The sequence below is a fragment of the Vulpes lagopus genome, chromosome 13 (genome assembly GCF_018345385.1).
Source record: "Vulpes lagopus strain Blue_001 chromosome 13, ASM1834538v1, whole genome shotgun sequence".
Taxonomy (NCBI): domain Eukaryota; kingdom Metazoa; phylum Chordata; class Mammalia; order Carnivora; family Canidae; genus Vulpes; species Vulpes lagopus.
This window is the reverse complement of record NC_054836.1, coordinates 18,065,879-18,090,411: the sequence shown is the minus strand read 5'-3', so window position 1 is coordinate 18,090,411 and position 24,533 is coordinate 18,065,879. Positions and strand designations below refer to the sequence as shown.

The 24,533-nt window shown below is 38.5% G+C and overlaps 1 protein-coding gene and 1 pseudogene across 2 annotated transcripts in view; both read left to right on the top strand.

The window, feature by feature from the left end:
* CDK6 (cyclin dependent kinase 6) overlaps positions 1-24,533 on the top strand; it is a 242,430-nt gene that overhangs the window by 56,908 nt on the left and 160,989 nt on the right. For both annotated transcript variants that reach the window (XM_041727653.1, XM_041727654.1), the window contains exon 3: positions 8,038-8,173. In XM_041727653.1, coding sequence (XP_041583587.1) covers positions 8,038-8,173 — 136 coding nt within the window. The remainder of the gene's footprint in view (positions 1-8,037; positions 8,174-24,533) is intronic.
* On the top strand, positions 2,404-3,566 carry LOC121474634 (annotated as a pseudogene).

Sequence of the window (24,533 nt, the reverse complement as noted above, 5' to 3'; positions counted from 1 at the left end):
AATAGCAAGTTAAATGGAAAACATGAACAGGAAGCAGTCATTAAGAATTACAATGGATAGGATGCAGAGTTAATTCACGGAGATATTTTGTTATGAGATAATTACATCACTAGGACAGCTGGAAAGCTTGAGTGCTATGCTGGACCTCAAGTCCTGCTCTCTGCTCTACAGCTGAGGGGTCAGGACTGTTGAGACAGGGAGATAACTTACTTTATGGGATAATGAGGGGCTTGGCTGACTTAATTGTAAAATGGTAATGACATATCTGGCTTTTCTGGATTGCTTTTTGCATAGCTAAACTGGATTCATAGAGTTAGTGAATGCTGAGAACCACTTTTCACTTCTTTCTGAACATTCACTTGGATCACATTAAACTAAGCTCTAGTAGATGCATATTAAATGGTAGTTTTGACTTCCTCCAGAAGACATCTATTTTGTTCATATTCAACATGGTGTGATTATGTTTCTGTTATGGAATTGCAATCACACAATCATTGAAATGGTATTTTTATTAGTTTACTGAATAGCAAAAAAAAAAAAAGTTTTCAAAAGTCTTAAGATGTTGGTCAACACAAAGAATCATACAGTTGAAGTTATTTTCCAGTGTTTATGTTCTAATGTTCAGACCTGTCTGGCTCTTTTGTTTTGCAAGTGTAGGGGTTACAGGCAGCTTGGTCACATTCCTCATTGATTTATATAAATATATTACAGATTGTTAACCTCCTGCCAAATACCAGGGATTTCAGTTCTTGTTTCGCTCAGTTGCTTTATGTGAGACTTATTTGTTATATTAAAACATCTATGTTCTCTTTATTGCCCACCACATTGACTATTATTTATTTGATTTGGGGCAATTCGAGGGAGTCATTGTAGACAAAAAAGCATCATAAATATTATGTTCTAAAATTCCTAAGATGAATACAGGCCTTTCCTGCTATTTGAAAGTAGAATGTTCCTATGAAACCTTTTGTAGGCTGAAATGGTGTAAAGTAAAGAAGCAATTACCATTAATTTATATGGAAAATTTTTTGAGTGTTCCCAGATCCAAAAAACAACCTCTCCTAGGCTTTTCTGGTACCCTAGGACACATGTTGCTAGCGGGTGCCCAAAATAAAATGAGATAAAGCGCACATGCTCACAGAGACCCTTCAAAGCTAAGGCAGGTTGTGCCTAGAGGCTGAGTATAGTTGTGAGGAAGGAGCTTGTGGGGGTGCCTCACTGTTTGGGGTGCATGCTGCCTCTATAAAGGCTCATTACAAAACAAGTATTGAATGCTATTTTCACTTTTTTCTTTTTCCCTAAAAGCAAAAATCCTCTTTCTGATTTCTTTGCTTAACAAAAACAGGTGTACTAATGTAGGACTTTTGTAAAAGTGCGGTGGTGTGATGTGAAAGTGAAGTGGCACAAACTTTCGAAAACTGGGGGATGCCTGTATTTATATTGTTGATTCAAAATGCATTTCCTATACATTATGACTAATATAACTTATTTTTATAGTGATAATGTTCATTAACAAGTCAGACTGAATTTTGTATTTTAATGTATATCAGTATTTCCCAAAACGTCTTCTGTGGAGTCCTGGCTCTGTAAGATATTGACCATGAACACTGGAGCCAAAAGAGGCAGGTATCCTACAGGTCCTCCCAGGACCTCTAGTTCCCTTGATGTCACTTGTTAATTTCTTTCTTTTTCTTTTTTTTTTTTTAAGATTTTATTTATTTATTCATGAGAGACACAGAGACATAGGTAGAAGGAGAAGCAGGCTCCCTGCAGGGAGCCCCATGCGGGACTCAATCCCAGGATCACGACCTGAGCCACCCAGGTGCCCCCACTTGTGAATTTCTAAGGAGAAAGTATTATGCCACGTTTTCCAGATGAAATTAATATTAGCACCCTAACCACCTGGAAAGGCAACATCATGGGCCTCCAGCTCCAGACACTGATGACCAAGGCTTTACTGTGGCCTGACTCCCAAGACTCGAAGACAGAGGAAGCTAAGAGGGTTGGTTCTGAGGGGATGGATGGCTGCAAGGCACTCAAGGCCTTGCTACAGAGACATAGGAGCACTTTCCCAGGGCCCCAGCCATGCCCAAGTCTGGGGAGTTGGGTAGAGGAGCTGGAGTGGGAACTGGCCAGGGAAGAAGTTGGGCTGTGGGTGGCCTTCTCATCAAGAAGCTGGACCTGGGGACACCTGGGTGTCTCAGTCAGTTTAGCCTCTGTCTTTGACTCAGGTCATGATCCTAGGGTCCTTGGGATTGAACCCTGCATTGGGCTCCCTGCTCAATAGCAGGAGCCTGCTTCTCCCTCTCCCTCTGCTATTCGCCCCAGTGTGCTCTTTCTCTCTCTCGTCAAATAAATAAATAAAATCTTAAAAAAAAAAATCAAAGAAAAGAAAAGAAGCTGAGCCTGGAGGTGGTGGACTCTAGTCCCTATAGCTGCCTAATGGCACTGAAATGAATGGGAATTAGAAGCAACTGCGAGGACCTCCATACCTTTGCTTTAGCAATGGTAGGTGTTGGTGGAGTTGGTAGCGTGACTGCTGCTGATGTGGCATTGGTTAAGTTGCTACTCTTTGACTATGACAAGAAGGAACTGGCCAATATGAATAAACCTTTTTCCCAACCTATCCTTCCGGTTAAGCAGGATTAAGTAAAGTTCAAGTAGCAGAATATGCTTTGAGGAACATTAACCCTGATGTTCTTTATAAAGCACACAACTACAATATGACCTCAGTAGAAAACTTTCAACATTTCATGGATGGATTAGAGGAGGGAAAACCCATTGACCTACTTCTTAGGTGTGTGGACAGTTTTTGAAGTTCAGATGACAATAAACACAGCTTGTAATGAACTTGGGCAAATGTGGATAAAGTCTGGGGTCAATGAAAACGCAGTTTCAGCTCATAATTCCTGGAGAATCTGCTTATTTTGCGGGTGCTCCACCAAATTGCTGCAAATATTGATGAAAAGACTCTCAAATGAGAAGTGTGTGTGCAGCCAGTCTTCTACCACTGTGGGAATGATGGTTGGGATCTTGGTACAAAATGTTTTAAAGTTTCTGTTAAACTTTGGTACTGTTAGTTTTTACCTTGGATATAATGCAGTGCAGGATTTTTTTTCCCTGCTGGGTCCATGAAGTCAAATCCTCAGTGTGTTGACAGAAATTGCAGGAAGTAGCAGGAAGAATAGAAGAACAGGAGGTTGGTTGTTCAAGAAGAAGAGACAGTACATGAAGACAAGGGATGAGGTATTGAGTTGGTATCTTAGGTTTCAGAAGAAAAACTGAAAAATTCTTCAAGTTCAGTTCCTGACATATCTGAAGGTAAGTGTATATGGCTGTAGCATATACAATTCCCAAAAAGAAGGTTCTGTCCCTGAGGTAACTGTGGAAGATTCTGGTGAAAGCTTGGAAGACATCATGGCTGAGATATGTGGATAATGGACTGACCTGTATCTTATTTCCTGAGTTTAAACCTATTGCTGTGCAATTTAAAAAAAAAATCATTTAAAAACTGGCAGAGCTTAGGGCAACATTAATTGATATATAATCTTCACAAAATTGTTACACTTTTTGAAAATACTATGTTACTTGTTGCTTTTTCCCTTCAACTAAATCAGTAATTCCCCCTTAAGCTCATGTTTCTTTTTTTTTTTTTTTAAGATTTTATTTATTTATTCATGAGAGACACACAGAGAAGCAGAGACATAGGCAGAGGGAGAAGCAGGCTCCCTTTTGGGAGCCTGATGTGGGACTTGATCCCAGGACCCTGGGATCATGATGCCTGAGCCTAAGGCTTACGCTCAACCACTGAGCCACCAGGTGTCCCACACATGTTTCAGTCTAGTTAAGAAAACTTAGCTACTGAAATGTTTTGGCCTTTTGGGGGAGGGCTGGGAAGAAACAACCAATTTGATGCAATATTTCTTTTCTTTCCAGTTATTCTTTGTGCCCTGTTGCCTGAGGCCATGGACAATGAAATACGTAGTTCTCAAATATAGGGAAAAGGACAGGAGGTACAGCCAATTGATGAGAGCTAGTAGACATCTACTCACTGTGTTTAGAATCACTCTCTACAAGAAAACTATCCACTACTATTAACTTGGCTAACAGTGAATTTAAAATAGTTAACCTATAAAAATAAAAATGCCCTCTCAAATGTTACCTGATGAAATAAAAGCTGAAATGAAGTGATTGGAAAAGTTTGTAAACCTGTGAATTATATATTCAGAATAAGACAAAGGCAAACAAAGAGAAGCTGTCTCCATGGATAAACAGATAAAGGTGCTTTCAGGAAGTACAAATTTTATTTCTGCATTGACCAAGGAAAAGAAACCATTGCATCTGTGGAATATGTATCTGGAGTCACTGTACAATGTGGAGCAAGGAATATATTTAGGCTAAGGTCATCTAGATCATACCCATCATATGAGCTACCTTCTGAATATTTCATTTAAACTTGATTCTCTAGACATTTACATAGTTGTCCTGTATTTGGGGCATAAAAGATACTTAAATTACCTCTGCAATGACTGACATGTATTTATTCACTAGAAGAGTGTCATTTGCCATAGTCACGATCACTAAATTATAAATTGATAAACTGGCTTTCTCTAGAGTTGCATACAAATAATGTAAGCTTAGAGAGCCTTGGTTAAATAAACTCCCGGTGGCTTGGAGACCAATAAAAAACATGCATGTATAGCCATTATCAGTAGGATGTTACTATGCTGTGCTGATATTCTACTCTGATGATTTTTTGCTTTGATGATATGAATGTCTAAATCTGTAGGCAAGAAATGTTAATACAAAATGAAATATGTGATCTCCACTTGTAAAATAAAGTTTTAAAAATTTCAGGAAGTCCTCCCCCACAAATAATACCACCTTCTTGAACCAGCATGAGACACTTCAACCGAACGCCATTCTTTTTGTAACCTAGAAGAATAAAATAATTATATCCATTAAAATTTATACAGGAATGTTTTATGGTATGCACTGTCACACATGCCTCTTTAAAATTCCACATTTAAAAAATTGCCAATTATAAAGGATTGCCTGGGTGGCTCAGTCAGTTAAGCATCTGCCTTCAGCTCAGGTCATGATCCCAGGGTCCTGGGATCGAGCCCTGTATCGGGCTCCCTGCTCAGTGGGGAGCCTGCCCCTTCCTCTCTCTCTGCCCTTCCCCTGCTCATACATGTTCTCTTTCTCTCTCAAATAGATAAATCTTAATAAAAATTGCCAATTAAAATTCGTGCCTTTTCTCCATGGCTTATCATGTAGAACAATTGGCAGTGGCTTCCATGAGCTCACCTTTGTCTCTCTCAGGTGTGGAGTCTAATTGTTTCAGGTTCCATCAGTGAGTTTTCCTATTTTGAAGAGAATGATATAGGTTTGAGGAAAATAACTTGTGTGGGTTAGATGTTATTCTTGAATTGTGTCCTACAAAGAGTGTTTGAAAACATGCTTTCAGGAAAATGAAGCAACAAAGCATACTGCCAGGACTGTTAAGCAATTAACAACGGTTTAGAAGCAGGTGACCTTTTGGTTCAGCAGTTTTTATGATCATTTTTATTCTCCAATTATGTCCTTCTCAAACTTTTTGTTTTCTTTTGGAAATTACTAAAGTATCTTATATATATATCACAAACTATAACTGCAGTAAGAACTGGAGTTACTAAAATCAGTGTTGACCTGAGGCAGTGATAAAAAATACATTTTTTTCATGGAGGAAATGTATTAATTATAATGGAAAACATTTAAAAGCAATGTTAAAGAAGCACAACTGTAATGGTGCAGTTCCCATGTTTGTATTTGAATTTAGTATATGTCATTTATGATTCACTGCTGTTTTAATTCATTACAAAAATAGAAGTAACCTGTAGAAAGAAGCTTGGTGATTGTGGAACTCTTTTCTTCAAGAGGAAGAAAACAGTGAAGCTGGCAGAGTGTGTGGGTTTTTTTAATGGAAAGAGGGTGGTTCAAAGAAGCCCATGAATAAATGGTAATTGCCTCACTTTACCAAACTGAAAGAATGGTTTTGATAAACATCCAGGCATCAAATTCATGCATGATAGTAATCATATTTGTCATAGCATGACACTCATATGATTAATGGCATTATCTTTAATGAATTTATTAGGAGTTTTTATTTTATCAGAGTAATTTTCCAGAGTAAGTCACATTCGTGTCATCAGAAGACTTTGAAATTTCAAAAAAAAAAATCCAGTTTTGAAGTAAATGATTAAACTTAGAAATCGGGGCACCTGGGTGTCTCAGTCAGTTGGGCTTCCAACTCTGGTTTCAGCTGGGATCTAACCCCAGTTGGGCTCAACATGGAGTCTGCTTTAGGTTCTTTCTTCGTCCCCCTTTGCCTCCTCCCCCTGCTCAGAGGCACATGTGAGCATGTGCACTCTCTCTCTCAAATAAATAAAAATAAAATCTTTAAAACTTAGAAATCAGAATATTTCGAAGTAAATACAAGAAGAAATTCGGCTGGTCTTAATTGATTTTAGTGGTGTTGTCGAACTCATCCCAGACTGCCCATAAGTAAAAAGTAGCATGGATCTGGCTGTGAAGTATGTGAGGTTAGTGGTGGTGGTGTTCATCCCAACAGATTTAACTTAATTATAATGTTCTTTAGTTTATTTTAAAGTTTAGTTTAGATTTACAGAGAAGTACCCAATATTGTGGGGCCCCATTTAGCCCAGAAATGCAGTAGGGTGGCATGGTGAACCAATTTGACGTTAAAAATTCAACAGAGGTCAATATACAAAGTACATAATTGAGAGCGCTGCATTTTAGTGATGTGTTTTATGCACATTTATCAATAGTTTCTTTGAAATGAGTGTTTATTCAGTTTTTAAAAATGAAAGAAAAGACTATGAATAGCATTTTATTAGCCATTGCTTAGTATTTATATTACATTCTTGTCAGATTTACTTACAGCTTGTTTAGGGGTGGTTTGTTTAATTATTCAAACATGTGGTAAGCATCTCGTGCCGGGTAGTATGCTGTGTGTGATTGAAAGTAAGGAAAAATTTGTCCTTGGGCTTGAAAATGCTTCTGATTCCTGAAGGCTTTGCTTTTAAAACTTGAATTTTGAATTAGTTGTAGAATTTTGTGGAAGATTATTAGATTCTGCCCATCCCAATTTAATTGTAAAGTTTGTTAATCTAATCTGTCTTTATCACTTAAGGGTGATGTAGCTGACTAATGTAGTTTCAAATGCCACCTCTCTCCCCCCAAAATGTTGAAGTTTCCGTTTTAATTAGCATGATATTTGGAATTTTTAAACCAAGAAATTTTGCCCTTTCCAGGATGAGAAGTCTCTCTTAGAAATTAACCAAATTTCTCTGTATTTCACCATCTTTATTTTCACAGGCATGTTTGTAACACCTAAAATTCCAGGAAAATCAGGATGCATGGGTGGCTCAGTGGTTGAGCATCTACCTTTGGCTCAAAGCATCATCCCGGGGTCCAGGGATCAAGTCCCCCATTAGGCTCTCTGCAGGGAGCCTGCTTCTCCTTCTGTCTATATCTCTGCCTCTGTGTGTGTGTCTCATGATAAAATAAATAAAATCCTCAAAAAAAAAAAATCCAGGAAAATCTTCATTGTGGAGTCCAGCATCTCCAAAGAATGCTTAATTGGTCTCTAATAATTCTTGAACTGTGTGCAAAGAAGAACCATATTTTTCCTAGGCTGCAGTTCTTTAAACTATCTCCGTTGGCAAATAGTTGTATGTAAGTTCTTAACTAAGGAAACTCTCCAGGCAGACATTCTTATGCTGGTCTTGTTGTTTTCTCTTTGCCACTGTGGATTTTGTCATTATTTACCCAAGTGCTTCTCTTCTGAATCTCATATTGCTATTAAAATATCAAATCCCATTAGGCATCCTTCCATATTATCACAAGGAATGATCAACACTGGTATTTTTTTTCTCATTGTATGATCGAATTGCCGGATATGTGTTAAGACATACAAGTTAACTTCTTTGCTTATTGCTATATACTTAATGTCTCTTTTCTTTTTTCTTTTAGATTGTTTGATGTATGCACAGTGTCACGAACAGACAGAGAAACGAAACTAACATTAGTGTTTGAACATGTTGATCAAGACTTGACCACTTATTTGGATAAAGTCCCAGAGCCGGGAGTGCCCACTGAAACCATAAAGGTATCAAGAGTCATCTTCCTGCTTGATTTAAGTCATCACACTGTTAAAGTTTATTAAGCAATCGCATTTCTTCCATATGAAAATTGCGAGGGGGGCATCTGGCTGGCTCAGTCAGTAGAGCATGGGACTCTTGATCCTCAGGGTTGTGAGTTCAAGGCCCACATTGTGTGTAGAGCTTACTTAAAAAAAAAAATGGCCAGAATTAGAGTTTTTGGAACACAGTATATAGTTAAATATATTAACCCAGTGAGATGTTCAAAGAATAAGATATATTCTAGTTCATTAGTTTTAGGACTCAGTGAAAAAACCTTTTTAGTTTTAATATGTATTAAAATTATTTAAAAGTATCTATATGTACATTATCTGCCCCTAATCTTAGAGGGTATAGTGTCATAAATATAGCTCAGTCTTTTTCTGATGATTGACAGGCTCCAAGCGATGTAATTTGAAACTTTGGGCCTGAGCACATTGAATAGTATAATTGTATACTGACTCCAGGACATAAATTATACTATGTAGATCTGAAATACTGGTTCTTAGGTCCTTCTTTCTCCATTTTTTTTCTCATTCATAAAATATTTATAGGAAGCCTAAGTACCAGGTACTGTCCTAAACCGTTGGGATTCAGGAATGATGTAAGACTCCTTAGAGGTCAGCAGGCTAGATGTGCTGGATTGACCAGAAGTTTTTCCTTCCTTGAAGTCTTATGGAAAAACTTACTTAGGAAGTTTTGTTGGTCATATTTCTGTTCTGCTTAATGGAACTTCCCAGTAAATCTTTTAGATCAACGTGTGCAGGTCTCCATTAAGACTGTTTCAGGGGATCCCTGGGTGGCTCAGCGGTTTGGCGCCTGCCTTTGGCCCAGGGTGCGACCCTGGAGTCCCGGGATCGAGTCCCACGTCAGACTCCCGGCATGGAGCCTGCTTCTCTCTCTCTCTATCATAAAAAAAAAAAAAAAAAAAAAGACCGTTTCAGTTATGTGTATTAGGTGACTTAACTAAGCAGACTCCTTACCTAATCATTCCTTGTTTAGAAATGGGTCCTAAGGGGGTCCCTGGGTGGCTCAACGGTTTAGCGCCTGCCTTCGGCCCAGGGGGTGATCCTGGAGTCCTGGGATCGAGTCATGCGTCGGGCTCCTGGCATGGAGCCTGCTTCTCCCTCTGTCTGTGTCTCTGCTCTCCCCTCTCTCTCTATGTCAATCATGAATAAATAAATAAAATATTAAAAAAAAAAGAAATGGGTCCTAAAATTCAGCATCATTTTAGATTGGAGGTAATAGCTGGCAATGCTTTATCTTGTCTTTTAGTGATAGCTAGCTGGTGTTTTCATATACTGACACATATATAACTTGACATACTGAATAATTTATTCCTTTGGTTTTAGATTGATAAAGGGTTTATGTTCCCATCTGCCCTTCCTAAAAGAATATATATATGCTCAGTAGTGCTCTCATTTCTTCCTGAGCAGTTTCAAGAACTTGAACTCTCTCTAAATGTGGGTATTCCGGGATGCCTGGGTGGCTCAGTCAGTTGAGAGTCTACCTTCAGCTCAGGTCGTGATCCTAGGGTCCTGGAATCGAGCCCCATGTCAGGATCCCTGCTCAGTGGAGAGTCTCATTCTCCCTCTGCCCCTGTCCCCACTTGTGCGCTCTCTCTCTCTCTATCTCTATCTCTCTCTCAGATAAATAAAATCTTTTTTAAAAAATTAAAAATGTAGGTATTTCTGGGGAGCCTGAGTGGCTCAGTCATTTAAGTATCCAATTTTTTATTTCAACTTCGGTCATGATCTCAGGGTTGTGAAGTCGAGCCCCATGTCAGGCTCCTCGCTTAATGCGGCGTCTTCTTGAGATTCTCTCTCCCTCTTCCCCTCCCCCTGCTCACATGCACAGGCTTTCTCTCCCTCTCCCTCCTTCTCTCTCTAAATAAATAAAATCCTAAAAAAAAGTAAATGTAGATATTTCTTATCTGTTCTTGGCCCTCTTCTCCTTTATCTCTGTACACCTTTTTCCTCTCAACTTCAATTCCAATGTGGCTTCAGTTCCCTCCTTTATGAGTTTGTCTAAAATCCTCTGTTCACAGGATGCCTGGGTGGCTCAGCGGTTGAGCATCTGCCTTTGGCTCAGGGCGTGATCCCAGGATGGAGCCTGCTTTTCCCTCTGCCTGTCTCTGCTTCTCTCTCTTTCTGTGTCTCTCATATGAATAAATAAATAAATCTTTAAAAGAAAAATAAATAAGAAAAAATAAAATCCTCTGTTCAGCATGTAGGGCTTAGCTCCTATATGGAGTCACTTCTTTGCTCCCCCGCCTCCTTAATGTCACTTCTTTGCTCCCCTGCCCCCCCCCCCCAATAACTATCTGCTGCAGTACCTGGCCCAACCCAGATATCATTTGATCAACATTTACAGCTGGATATAATATCATTTGTCTTATAGCACTCATTCTACACCTCTCCCAATCTTGGTTATATTTTCTGCCTTTAATCATGGTTATTTATGTCCATATTCATTCACCTTTGTATCCTGACAGTCACTGCACAATGATTTTTACACATAGGTACTCAGTAAATAAGACAACATTGACAACATATCTTCAGATATAATTATTTCAAAATTATTTTTAAATGACTTCCCACAGCTTACATAAATACTATCAGAATAATCATCAGCTTCTTCTGAGTAGTTAGTTCTAAGTTCAAAATTATTTTGCGGGGGGTGGGGGGATCTTTTTTAAGCAAAACAAGGTAACTATATATTTATGCCATACATTACCACCTGCATAGATCATTTGAGCTTCATATTAAATTCTCCTGGCATTAGAGGCTGCTGAGTGGAATTGGTTACAAAAGTATCTGTGTATTTAAAATGGTTGATAGGTGGCACCTGAGTGGCTCAGTTGCCTTCGGCTCAGGTCATGACCCCAAGGGTCCTAGGATTGAGTCCTGTGTCAGGCTCCTTGCTCAGTTGGGAGTCTGCTTCTCCTTCTCTCTCTCCCTCTCCCACTCCCCCTGCTTGTGCATGTTCTCTCTCTCCCTGTCTCTCTCTCTCTCTCTCTCTCTCTCTCTCTCTCTCTCTCTCTCTGCCAAACAAAAAATCTTTAGAAAAAAATAAATAAAATGTTTGATAAACCAGAGTAACGCACTGAACTAGGGTTTGATCAGGCAGGAGTAGAAACGGAGTGGGTTGTGGAGGATTTATTTCCTTTTTTTTTTTTTTTTTTAAGAGAAAGAGAGTGGGGGAGGGGTGGCAGTGCAGTGGGAGAAAGAGAATCTTTTTTTTTTTTTAAGATTTTATTTATTTATTCATGAGAAACACAGAAAGACACAGACACAGGTAGAGGGAGAAGCAGGCTCCCCACAGGGCTCGTGGGACTTGATCCCCTGATCGAGGATCATGCCCTGAGCCAAAGGCAGATGCTCAACCGCTGAGCTACCCAGGCATCCCAGGAGAAAGAATCTTTTTTTTAAATTATTTTTTAAAGATTTTATTTATTTATTTATCCATCAAAGAGAGAGAGAGGCAGAGACATAGGCAGAGGGAGAAGCAGGCTCCATGCAGGGAGCCCTACGTGGGACTTGATCCCGGGTTTCCAGGGTCAGGCCCTGGGCTGAAGGCGGCGCTAAACCGCTGAGCCACCCCAGCTGCCCCGGGAGAAAGAATCTTAAACAGACTCTACACCCCAGTGTGGAGCCTGATGTGGGGCTCAATATCTCGACCCTGAGATCACGACCTGAGTCAAAATCTGGAGTTGGATGCTTAACCAACTAACCCACCCAGGTGCCCCAGGTTTGAGGGAATTCTTAAGGGTGGGGGTGTAGGGGTAAGCAGGATAAGATGAGGAACAGGCAGAAAGGTGGTCACCAAAGTGAGGTAGAGGAGAGGAGCTTGGAGAGTTGAGCAAGGGTTGATGGGGGAAGAAAGGGGCAAGAAGGGAAAATAACGCTGGTTAACAGAAGGTTTTGATAAGGTGAATTGTTAAAGTATTTCTGAGTTTTTCATCTGTCCCCAGGGAAAAGGAATGTCACTCATTCTGTATTGAACAGGAGATTCTCCCAGAGTCTGTTAATGTCAGTGGTTAATTGAACATTTTTGCTAACTTAAAGGCTGATCAAAAGACCTATTTTGGGGGTGCCTGGGTGGCTCAGTGGTTGAGCATCTGCCTTGGGCTCAGGGCATTATTCTCGGGTCCTGGATCAAGTCCTGCATCAGGCTCCCTGCAGGGAGCCTACTTCTCCTTCTGCTTATGTCTCTGCCTCTCTGTGTGTTTTTTCATGAATAAATAAGTAAAACTTTAAAAAGACCTATTTTGTCTTCATCTTTAACTATTAAAAATTTTCTGAACAATACTATGCTAATCTACTTTTCTTCTTTATCAAATATAAGAATTTTTAAAAATAATTTGAGCATTTGGGAGCTGTTTAGGCCATTATTTAAAATACGAATAATCATTTAAAACAATTACATAACCATCATAAAACCATCAAATGTATAGTTTTAGGCCAAATGTAGAAATGATACAAAATTATTTTTAGTAAAGACATACTTTTGTTTTTGTGATTGACTTCTTTTTAAGAGTTGGTTGCAGGATAAACATCTGCTAAGTAAGAGGTTCTGGTTAGTTGGGGTTCTGGTTAATTGAATTTTGTATGGACTCAGCCAGAGAACAGAAATATTTCATTGTCGTATAGGCTTATTTACAGGAAGTCTCAATAACTAGATACCTAGATCAAGAGAATGTTGTTATTATGAACAACCTATTGGGAACACAATTGGATTCTTACATAGAATACTTTGTTGTAATAAGATTTTCTGAGTATACTGGTATAAATATTTATTGAGTATTTGCAGAGTTTTGCATTAGCATTTAGGGAACACAAAAATGAGTTAGTCAAGAAGCTACTCTCAAGGACCTTATAGTATAAGAGAAGAGGTGAAATGCACCCAGATGCATGTGGTACACATTTTCTGTGGTTATTGCAATACTTTAGGGAGTGTTTTCAGGTGAAAGGAAGAAAGAGAACCACTTACAAATTAGCACAATCTTTAGCTGCTCAGTCTTTGTATTATGGTACCAAAATATTTTATAAAATGTGCTTCAATAGATATTAGTACTAAGATTGTCTTGCAAGTGTCAGAACATGCCATATTATAAAATAATTGTAAATATGCAAAAAAATTCTTAACATGAAATAGATATAAAACAAAGTCAAGAAGAGACCTCATACAAGATCATTTTTCCTCAGTTCCCCTACCCCCCACCATGTTTTCTGTGGCACTATTTACCTATTATCCACTTAAGTTCAGGATATTCTAGTGCCTGCTCAGGACATAAATTACAGGAGAGCAGTACTTGTACACAACTGAAATGCTCCATGGTCTCTTACTAGGTATTATAAAGGTAAAATATTTTTGTTCAATATTTTCATCAACATGTTTATTAGAAAAGAACCCATGATGGGCTTATTTGACCTGCTTCTTGCATAAATCACATAACAATTTTTCAAATGCTTTTAAATACTATTTGTTATTAAAAAAATAGAAAAGGCAGAAAAGCAGCACAGCCCTGAAGCCCTAAGTATTTGTGGAGGTTGATAGTTGGGTGAACTCACTAGAAAAGCCTGCGATTATTGCATGGTATTCATGTCAGGCTTTGATAAAGTAAGTGAAGTGTATAGGCCTGAACTGAAAATTGCCATTGAGAAGCTCATGAGAATAAAAATCATTGGTGGTTCTTTACAACATTTAAAAATACACCTTATTCTTTAAAATAAATAAATAGATGCATATATACATCTTACACATACTCCATCTTGTGGTCTTCATCTCTTCCTGATATCCTAAGGCACCCCATACATTGATGTTGATAATGATATTTGTTTAGAGGAGGCTGCTCACTGTCGTACTTTGAAGTCAACATATATTCACATTTTGCTTCATAGACTTACCATTGCCATACCGTGTTTTCCTCTTTCTAATTCAGAATGTTATCTTTAGTTGTACTTGATTTTGGAGGAATTCACTGCCACCTTTATTTTTATTTGAGATTTGACATTGTTTTGGACTTCCATGCTTAAACTTGTAAGACCATAATTGACACCTTAACAATTGTCTTTTTTTAGGGTTCACGATAAATTTAGAATCTCTGTTTATATAGCACTTTTCCAATATGAGGGCTTCATGAGAAAAAATGGGCTTTCAGATTCTTTTTCTCTTTCTTTCCCTTATCTGCTGCCCTCTAAGAGGGAATCAGAAAGAACCTGTAAATAAAATCCATTTCCTTGTTCTTTAATTATTGTAACTGCTACCTAGAAAATGAATTATGTGGCAGGATATATATCGGGAGAATAAAATCTTCTGTTTTTTTTTTTTTTTTATAGGGTTTTAGAATGGAATGCCCTATTCTACTTGAACTATTCATTGGGTACTTAGGCTTGCCTATAATAGTACAAGATATTTTCTAGTACATACCTGGCTTCTCAACATCTTATAAACTCTTTAAGAACCTAGCGTCGTTCTTTGGACATTGCATATAACATGTTTGATGAAACTGGCAGTATAATTTCACAAGTAGAAATTCAAGACACTGAAAGATCAGCTGCCTCTCCAAAATAGGACAGAGTTCTTTTAGCTCAGGACCATATGGCCCCTTTGTATGACTCAATCTTGGAATAAAAATGACATTTTACTTATGTATTTCTATGATAAATGAATTCTATAGGGCTTGAGAAGGCCAAAAAGCTCAAGGTTTGTGTGTCTGTATGGGTCATTTTCCCTGTGAATTAGATTTCATTTTATCTTCAATTGAATGTTTCTTACAGATTTCTGTTGGTTGTCATCTTTTCACTAGAAGATAAAATATACTATTAGGTTTATTTTACAAAACCCAGACTTCAGAGACTGACACACACTCTTAATAGCACCTGTTTTCTGCCTCTGGGAAATCTGTTTTCATATCTGCTTGCAGTCAACAGTGGCTCTGGTGTCAGTATGAGATGCCCAGGGCTGATTCATCTTTCTCCATCTGACATAATGCCAAGTGACTGATGGGTTCCCCCTCCACGCAGATGAGGAAAAGTGTCCCAGACCCTTCTCTCCTCTCACCCCTAAAGGAGTCGAACCATTGCCCATTCTCTGGCTCCTGGTGGTCTCCACTTTGCTTGAATTATGAGCAGGTGATTTGTCTCATCTTTGTAGGACACAGAGCAAATTAACATGAAAATATCGCTTCTCAGAAAACAAGGCAGGCTTGAATGGCCTGTCGTTGCTGGTCATTAGCCATCTGCCACAGACACTCATACTCTGTTTATCACATTGGAAATTCAGAGCAGATGTTGCATAATAAGGTGATCCCAAAAACAAGGCAAGAAATTCAAAGAACACATACTCCACAATAATGATAAGGATCCTGGAAGGACATTTTTTTTTTCCATCTAATATCATGGCTGACTAATTGAATAGACTGTGTTTTTAAGCACACACACATCTGTCCTTGTGTTTAATGCTGCTTTTTGTAGTAACATGAAATAATTTTGAAAGAAAATGCATAAGTGAAAGATGCCTGAGAGGACTGTTTTAATAAAATTAATTTTAATAAGGCAAAGTCGAATGTCGTAATGACACTAAGGACCCAATAGGTCAGTCATGCCAGGGTTGATTTTTAGTCTAGGATGGGCCTCATCATATAGCAATTCAGCTTCAGACAGTTCGCATGGTACAGTTGAATCGCTATGGGTTCATTGCTCAGCACTGCTGGTTCCCAAACAGTTAATTTTCTTTTTTAGTACTCAAGATCCTCCATTCCCTGTAGCCTTTCTCTCCACTGCTCCTCCAACCCACCCTTGTCCCCACCACCACCATGGTCACCACATCCCCACCACACCATGGTCACCACATGCTTAGCTTTCCTGGGTTCTGCATAGCTCTGCACCAGCCCTCTCTTCTGTCCCTGGCTTTGGGCTCTTTCCAGCCTGTGTTCTAGGAGTCTTTCATTTCAGTCCCTCTACCCTTCCACAATAAAGTGGTATTTTACTGGCTATTACAGTGTTTTATCAAATCAGTGTATGCACATTCTAGGCCCTTATCATGCCTTATAAAAAGCATATCATTCGGGGCATCTGGGTGGCTCAGTTGGTTAAGCATCTGACTCTATTTCAGCTTAGGTCTTGATCTCAGTGTCATAGGGTTCGATGCTGTGTGAGGCTTCCCACTCAGCAGGGAGTCTGCTTGAGGTTCTCTCTCTCCCTCTCCTCCTACCCCATGCTTGCACGTGCTCACCCTCCCTTTCTCTCTCTAAAATAAATAAATCTTGGGATCCCTGGGTGGCGCAGCGGTTTGGCGCCTGCCTTTGGCCCGGGGCGCGATCCTGGAGACCTGGGATCGAATCCCACGTCGGGCTCCCGGTGCATGGAGCCTGCTTCTCCCTCTGCCTATGTCTCTGCTTCTCTCTCTCTCACTGTGTGCCTATCATAAATAAATAAAATTTAAAAAAAAAAAAAAACTTTAAAATAAATAAATCTTAAAAGTCCCATCATTTATAGTGTATTAACCATTGTGCTTGGAGGCATTCAATTATTTTTTTTTTTTTAACAGGCATCTGGACTTTCCCTCAGGAATGCAGCCTAGATTATAGTTTTTTTCCTATGGAAAGTCAGCTTCAAATATAGTCTTTTGACTCAACAGGAATGTTTTCTCCACCCAAACACATCCTTACCTATGTATGTGCTCCCCCTATACATACACTCACACAGAGCTGGGGGATATCTTTAAGAGGAACATCTGCTATATTGCTCTCAGGAAGAGTTAAGCAGCCAGTCCGAGAGTAGCCAGCAGAGAGGCACCCCATAGTTGGTCATTGACTCCAGTAGGAGAGTTCGTCAGAAGGAAGTGAGTCAACACTGAGTTTCCCCCAAATGTAGGGGGAAATGTGGAGTGTATAAGCTATAAGTGTGTAGTAACTTTCAATAAATCAAGGATCTTCTTCAGGGAGAACATATTTAGACAATCTAGGTTTTGAGGACTCCCTCAAAAACAAATCCTTAGGCAATTTCCCAGCCCCTGTGGTAGCTGAAAATATCAGGAGAAAAAGGACAGAATGATGCAAATACATGATTATCTAAAAGTATGTAATAACAAACTATAACAGTTATTTAGTGGTTTGGATTTTTTCCCCCGTAACAGGAAATAGGGGTTAAAAAAAAAAAAAAAAGCCAGTGTCTTTCTAAAGGTATTCTTAAGACTGACTCACTAAAATAAGCAAATGACACTTTGATCAAGCTAATAACAGGTAAGTTATAATCTTCTAGAAAAATTTTTCTTCACCTTGGATATGAAATCTGTTTATAGAGCCCATTAAAAAGTTGCAGGCAGTGTACACCTAGTCTGTAGTCACCATGGTGACAGATAGCAGAGTGATGCTCTACAGAGAAGAGGGATATTCCTCATCTAAATTTAGCATTGCCTAAGCTCTCTGGTTATAGTCTTTTTTTCTGGCTCTCTTCCTTGAAATGTTGGAACATTCAAGGCTTCACCCTCAGCCCTCTTTTCTTCACACTTTTTGGCCAGGTGATGTCATTCAGTCCACAATCTTCAGATATCGTTATGTCCTCCAGCCGCACCTCTTCCCTGTGTTCTAAGTGTACCATATGATATCTCAAAACCAAAACATTGCCCAGGAATCCTCTTCCCAATGGAAGCCTTCCCCATAGGCCCCATTGTTTGAGCTCCAAACCTAGGCATTATTCTTGGTTTCTTGCTTTTCTTCACAATCTTTATCCAGTCTATTAGCAAGTACTTTTGGCTTTATCCGCAAAAAAGTATCCCCAGTCCAACTACTTTTCAGTATCTTTATTGCTCTCTAGCCCAACCTGTCACACCAGCTTCCTTAACTCAATATGCTGTCTTCCAGCCCTACCCCTTTTAGATCGTCCTCAGTGTAACAACCAGAGGGATCTTACAAAAACATAAATCAAAGTGTTTACTCCCCAATTACAAACTCCAGTGGTTTCCTGTGACTGTAGAATAAAATCAAAAGTCCTACAGGATCTAGGGTTCTTTCTTACTGCACCCTCCAAAGTCCAGTGTGTCTCCACCCTTCTCCTGGCTTCACTGTTCTGGGGCCACACCTGCTTTCTTTCTGTTCTTCCACCATGCTTCCTGCTTAGACTGTATGTACTAACCATTCGTGCTGTTTGGAATATTCTACACCTCTCCCTCCCACACGGTCCTATTTTATCTTCTTCATAACACTTAGCTGGAATTATCTCATTCATTTTTTAATCTGTGTTTGTCTTTCCCAACTAGAAGGTAAGACCTTTGAAGTCAAGATTCTGTTGCACTTAGCCCAGTGCTTGCATGCTGTCTAGAATGTAAGGGACATTCAGTAAACATATGTTGGTCACTATACTAGGGTACTTACCTCATTAATCCTCTAGTTCTGAAATGTAGGCGTCAACTTACCCATGGTACAAGTGAGTAAATTGTACTTTTACAAGGATAGGTTTTATATGTAAATATACATATACAACATATGTAGAAAAATAAGCTAATATGGTATGCCCTATCTCAACATACCCACTCTGTGCTTTCACATTCAACTCTATATGGTGGGCAGGGGTGTTGGGATTATCCACATTGTAACTAAGGATTCCCTTCATTGGCTTGGTTTAGATATAGTCTAAAACCAATAACTAATCTCTACTAGAACTATATGGTATTTTCTCTGTTCATATAGTAGTGACTTAACAAAATTCCAGAAATTATCATCTTTCAATGTTGGATTGTGTTAAATATGTTTTATACTAAGGATATGAAACCAAGTCCAGTGAAGAGAATGATGCTATGAATCCTAGACCCTATTCTCATCTCCCAGAGATGTATCTAAAAGATAATTGAGCAATTACACATTTTTTAAAATTTGAAGATAAGTGTTTCATAAACACATATTCACCATTGTGTGCAAAGTTCCTCCCTATCCCCGCCAAGCGAAGAAGCAGCTTTGAAGTTACTTTAAAAAATTGAATTGAAAATACTCTATATTTATTCATTTGCATTTTTATTATTCTTATCCAAAAATTTCAGATACTTATATACATTTTGCAGTTTAGAAGTTAAGGCATCAGAATTGCTGCTAGAGCAAATGCTAACTATTAACAATCACATTTTAAATTAGTGAAAGGCATATAAAGATGGTATCCCTCAGTTATCTAAGATAGTATTTTATTCCTCATTCCTAAGCAAGGTGTAACGGACTAATCAATCCTTTCATTACAGTTAAGAAAATCATTCTTGGTTCTAGTAAATATTTGTTGAATGAATAATGCTTTCACAAACATTTGTGTAATGAACCCTTGGAAACCCGATAGTGGCAGTCATAAGAATCAGATACCTCCAGTATATGAAATATTGTTGTGATTCCACTCATTCTGCACTTCCTCTTCCTCATCATCATTCTCAAAGAGTAAGTCTCCAAAAAGACTGACTCCAGTGGAATATCAAATCAAGAGAGTTTGACCTTAATTTGTACTTCTATATCTAAATCAAGGCCTGATGCCAAGCATCTGGATACTGTGACACTTGAAGTCTTAGGAAGTGAAAGATAATTCCTTGAATTTTAGCAATAATCAAATCTAAATCTAATCTGTAAAAACTCTTGCTCCGACCATACTATGGTGAGCTTAAAATAGATGCCTGGAAAATAGACTAAACCCAACAAATTTTGCAAAAAATGAGTTCCATCTAATAAAGGGTTAATGAAGTTAGGCAGATATGATGTTCTGTTTCTCCAGGTGTGGTCATGAATCACCTACATAACCACTGCTTGGAGTGCTTGTTTAAATCAGTAGTCCTTGGGCACCTGGGTGGCTCAGTGGTTTAGTGTCTGCCTGTGGCTTAGGTCATGCTCCCGGGGTCCTGGGATTGAGTCCCATATCAGGCTCCCCAGAGGGAGCCTGCTTCTCCCTCTACCTATGTCTCTGTGTCTCTCATGAATAAATAAATAAAATCTTAAAAATAAGACCATAGCCCTGCCCTAACCAATTCCCCAACCTAATCTTGGAGGGAGTTTCTAGTAAGTACCCTCCAGTGATGCTTATAGACACTACAGTTTAAAAAATATTCTCCTTCAGTGTGACATATAACTGGACTGGAGTGGGGGAATGGAATACACTCTGAGACTACTCAAACCTCTGAGATATTTGTTTGCTGTGCATGGGTAACACCAGCCACCAGAAGGTTCAAATCTAAGCCCAGGTGAAGTCAGGTGTGGCATTTTACCAGAGTCACATGTATATAAAACACCTATTAAATAACACTGAGGTTTTAGGGGTGCCTGGGTGGCTCAGTCGAACCTCTGAGTCATGAACCCAAGTATTCCCATCTCATTCAGTGATTCAGAGTTCTGGGATCGAGCCCCACATCCAGGCTCCCTGCTTAGTGGGGAAGCCTGCTTCTCCCTCTCCCTCTGCTGTTCCCCTGCTCAGGCTCTCTTACCCTTTCCCTCTGTCAAATAAATAAATAAAATCTTTTAAAAAGACAACACTGAGGCTTTACTCCTTAAGATGTTCTATTGGTAAATGCTAACTCACTAATAAAAATTAAAAAGAAAATGCTTAGGAATATGAGAATTCTAACTAGAAATTCTTAAGCCACCCTGAAATCTTATTCTTTTAAAAAAAAATGTTAATGACATCATGATTTGACCTTTGAAAGATGCTTTTTGTTTCATTTCACTGATGTTTTCACAGTTCTCTGTGGTCTTAAATTAGTATACTTGCAAGTAGACTTGCAAGTGTAACTGGCTCAGAATTCTTAACCCTGTTTTATAAAGATCAGGAACCAAAGCCATGCAAAAGTTAGGTGGATGATAGCTTTTTTAGCGCTGACACCAGTGTCAAACAGTATTCAGGTACTCCCTTTGAGGTGCATGTATTAGAAGCAGTGAGTGCTCAGAATTTCTTCCAGTTGTCATTATAAGCTTTTTTTTGTTTGTTTAAAGATCTATTTGGGGCGGGGAGAGCACGCGGGGCGGTGGGGGGGGGGGGGGGGGGTTGGGGCAGAGAGGGAAATGGAGAGAGGGAATCTCCATCAGACTCCCTAGAGCATGGAGCTGGATGTGGGGCTCAATCCCAGGACCCTGAGATATATTATAGGCTTTTAACAAATATAAGTTAGTAGCTTTGTTGATTTTTGCACTTACATTGCTCTCTGCTGTCCCTAACCATACTTGTTCTTTTTTCCTTTCTTGGACAAAACCAAAGAAATATTTATCATTCTATTCTAGTATAGTCATACCACTTTGAGATTGGAAAGCTAAAATAGAACGTAGCAGGAAATTGGGGACCACAGGGCAAAGGAGATTTCAGTATGAATTAAGTTTGGGAACTGCAACATTACAGGTTAATTAAGTCAACATTGAGCAATCAGATTTTGATTGATCTGGAAACAGTTATCGTCAGTTTAAGATGTTCTTTGGATGTGTTTAGTATGGAACAAACACTTGAAGTGCTCCTTGTTGACATTTTAATTTCACTTATATATCATGTTTTAATGTTCAGATCTGGAATAAGAAATTCACATCACCCGTAGCTGGAGACCTGAAGTGTTTGTTGAGACTAACTTGGTGTGAAGGCTGTAGGCAAAGGCCTTGCTTCCTTCTGTGTCCTCCTTTGGAAATACATTTCTGTCAGCAGGATGACACAAAGAAAGGGAAGAAATAAGTTGGTGGTAACAAGAGGAGAATTAGTTGAATAGGTCCCAGGAAATAGAAATTTATAGCCCTCAAGTTAATCCCTCAAAATAGCTTTTTAGAAAGCACATGATTATGTCAAATGTAAATACGTGAAACATTATGTACTTTTATCCCTCACTATAATGATTACCCCAATCAAGAAATTTATCCTGTAAACCTATTAAGTTCTTTAATATTTTCAACCAGATATTAAGGATTGGTTGGGGGATCCCTGGGTGGCGCAGCGGTTTGGCGCCTGCCTTTGGCCCAGGGCGCGATCCTGGAGACCCGGGATCGAATCCCACGTCGGGCTCCCGCTGCATGGAGCCTGCTTCTCCCTCTGCCTGTGTCTCTGCCTCTCTCTCTCTCTCTCACTGTGTGCCTATCATAAATAAATAAAATTTAAAAAAAAAAAATTTAAAAAAAGGATTGGTTGGTTCATGTCTTCAGTGCAAAAACTATATGAACGCCAATAAATGACACAGAAGGACAAAAATACTGGTTAAATTTTGTCTTTAACATCATCTGTTCTAAATGTGGCCACTGTAGTAATGGCCCTTGATATGCATCTCATCATTGGTGTAAGGCCTTGATTGAAAACACTTAGGAACTGGGAAGAAAGTGAAATATAAATTACATTAGAATGAATTAAGAAAAGGGTTGCATTTTGGTATCCTCCCAAGCAGAGAGATTTATGAAAGCATCACCCACCGAGAGAAAGGACTTCTTTCCTTTTCTGTTTCAATTCTTCCATCACTTTCACCAGCAAGGTTTCTCAGGACCTTCTTACTTTATTTATCACTAAGTTCCATAATTAACATATGGTTCATGTTATTGATTTCTCAGGTTTCAAAGTAAAATAAATTGAGCTTTCTTCCACATTTAGAATATACAGTTTTTTTAAGGAACTCTAAACAAAGACACGCATTATTTGTAAGTCAGAGAGCAGCTGCCAGAAAACAGAAAATTAGGAATGGAGTCATGGGTGAAATAATGGAGATACTGTTCAGAGGTAACCCTTTGTACAGCAGGAAATTTTCCTTAGAAAAGAGACAGCTGAGTTTGCTTGTAAATTTTGCTAGAAACAGGCCTGATTTAGTAACATTTAGTGCTGGTTAGGAGCTGAAGACAGCACTTTCAGCTTTGGATACCAAGCAAGTGCCTTCTTTTACAGTTTTGTATAAAGTCTAATAAACACTTTATACTTTCAAAAGACGTGTGTATATAAGGGGGTTTGCTATTAATTTTTTTTAATGAGTAGAATAACATAAGCAAATACCAGATCTAGGAGTAGAGAAGAGTTTTCTAAGCCAAACACTGTAGACATCATCACAAAGGAGATAATTCATAGATTAGACTGGAAATTTTAAACTTGAAGTATTATAAATAAAACTAAAAGGCAAATAAGATATTTATAAAAATATAACAAGCTTAGTATCCTTAACATATAAAAAGCTTTTATAATCCAATAAGAAACCCAATTTAGATGTGGAAAAGGAATATGCACAGAGTCACGAAGAAATACATATACACAGAATGGTTGAAAGATAGAGGAAATGCTCAATCGGAGAAATACACGTGAAAAATGAGACTGTACTATGATTAAATAAATTATGAAAATTCATCTAACAATTATTTTTGCAAAAAAAATCATATTTTTGAAAAGTAATTACCTAAAGAAAGATATGCTCTAAATTGTTTATATAATATGATCCTAAGTTTTAAAAACATCTCAAGTACACGTATAGAAAACTAGAAGGAAATATACTAAAATACTAATAGTGTGCCTTTGTCGAGGTATTACGGGTTACTTATTTTATGGTCTAAAGTGGACATATACCACTATTACATTAAGCCATATGATTTGCCAATAGTCCACTGCTATTGCCCTACAAAATAGAAATTTCACATGATTCAACCTAACATTCTTATGATCCAACATGGGTGTTTTAACGTCATTTTTATGGGGATTACCCTGTGTTACAGAGAAGTATAAGTTCTTACATCTGAATTTTTTCTTTCTAGCCCAGCAAGAATTACCAACATAGTATCATTTCCTTTGCTGTCAGGCAACTATTCAATAAGATAGATTTTGTAAAATAATTGTTGTGTATACATTAAATGCATTTAGTACATGGTATTGTTGATATTGATAAAATGACAAACATTGAGAGAGTAGAATAAATAATATTGTCATTTTACCATTAAATAGTATAATTGGTTTATGGAGAAATTTCACTTGATTGCAAATGGAGGTAATTACTGCTGAGTAGTAAACTTTATAGAATGAAGTTACAAGCCTATTTTTACTATAGTGATTTTTACCTAAAATCAACTTTTTGGGAATCCCTGGATGGCTCAGCGGTTTAGCGCCTGCCTTCCGCCTGGGGCATGATCCTAGAGACCCGGGATGGAGTCCCGCATCGGGCTTCCTGCATGGAGCCTGCTTCTCCCTCTGCCTGTGTCTCTGCCTCTCTCTCTCTCTCTCTCTCTCTCTCTCATGAATAAATAAAATATTTAAAAAAATAAAATCAACTTTTTTGTCCTCTTGCTAAAATGAGCTCGTAACAATTAACATTATATCGTTAAGCACAGGCTTTTTCAGACATTTGTGTTATTCTGTACTTGCTTAAAAAAAGTGT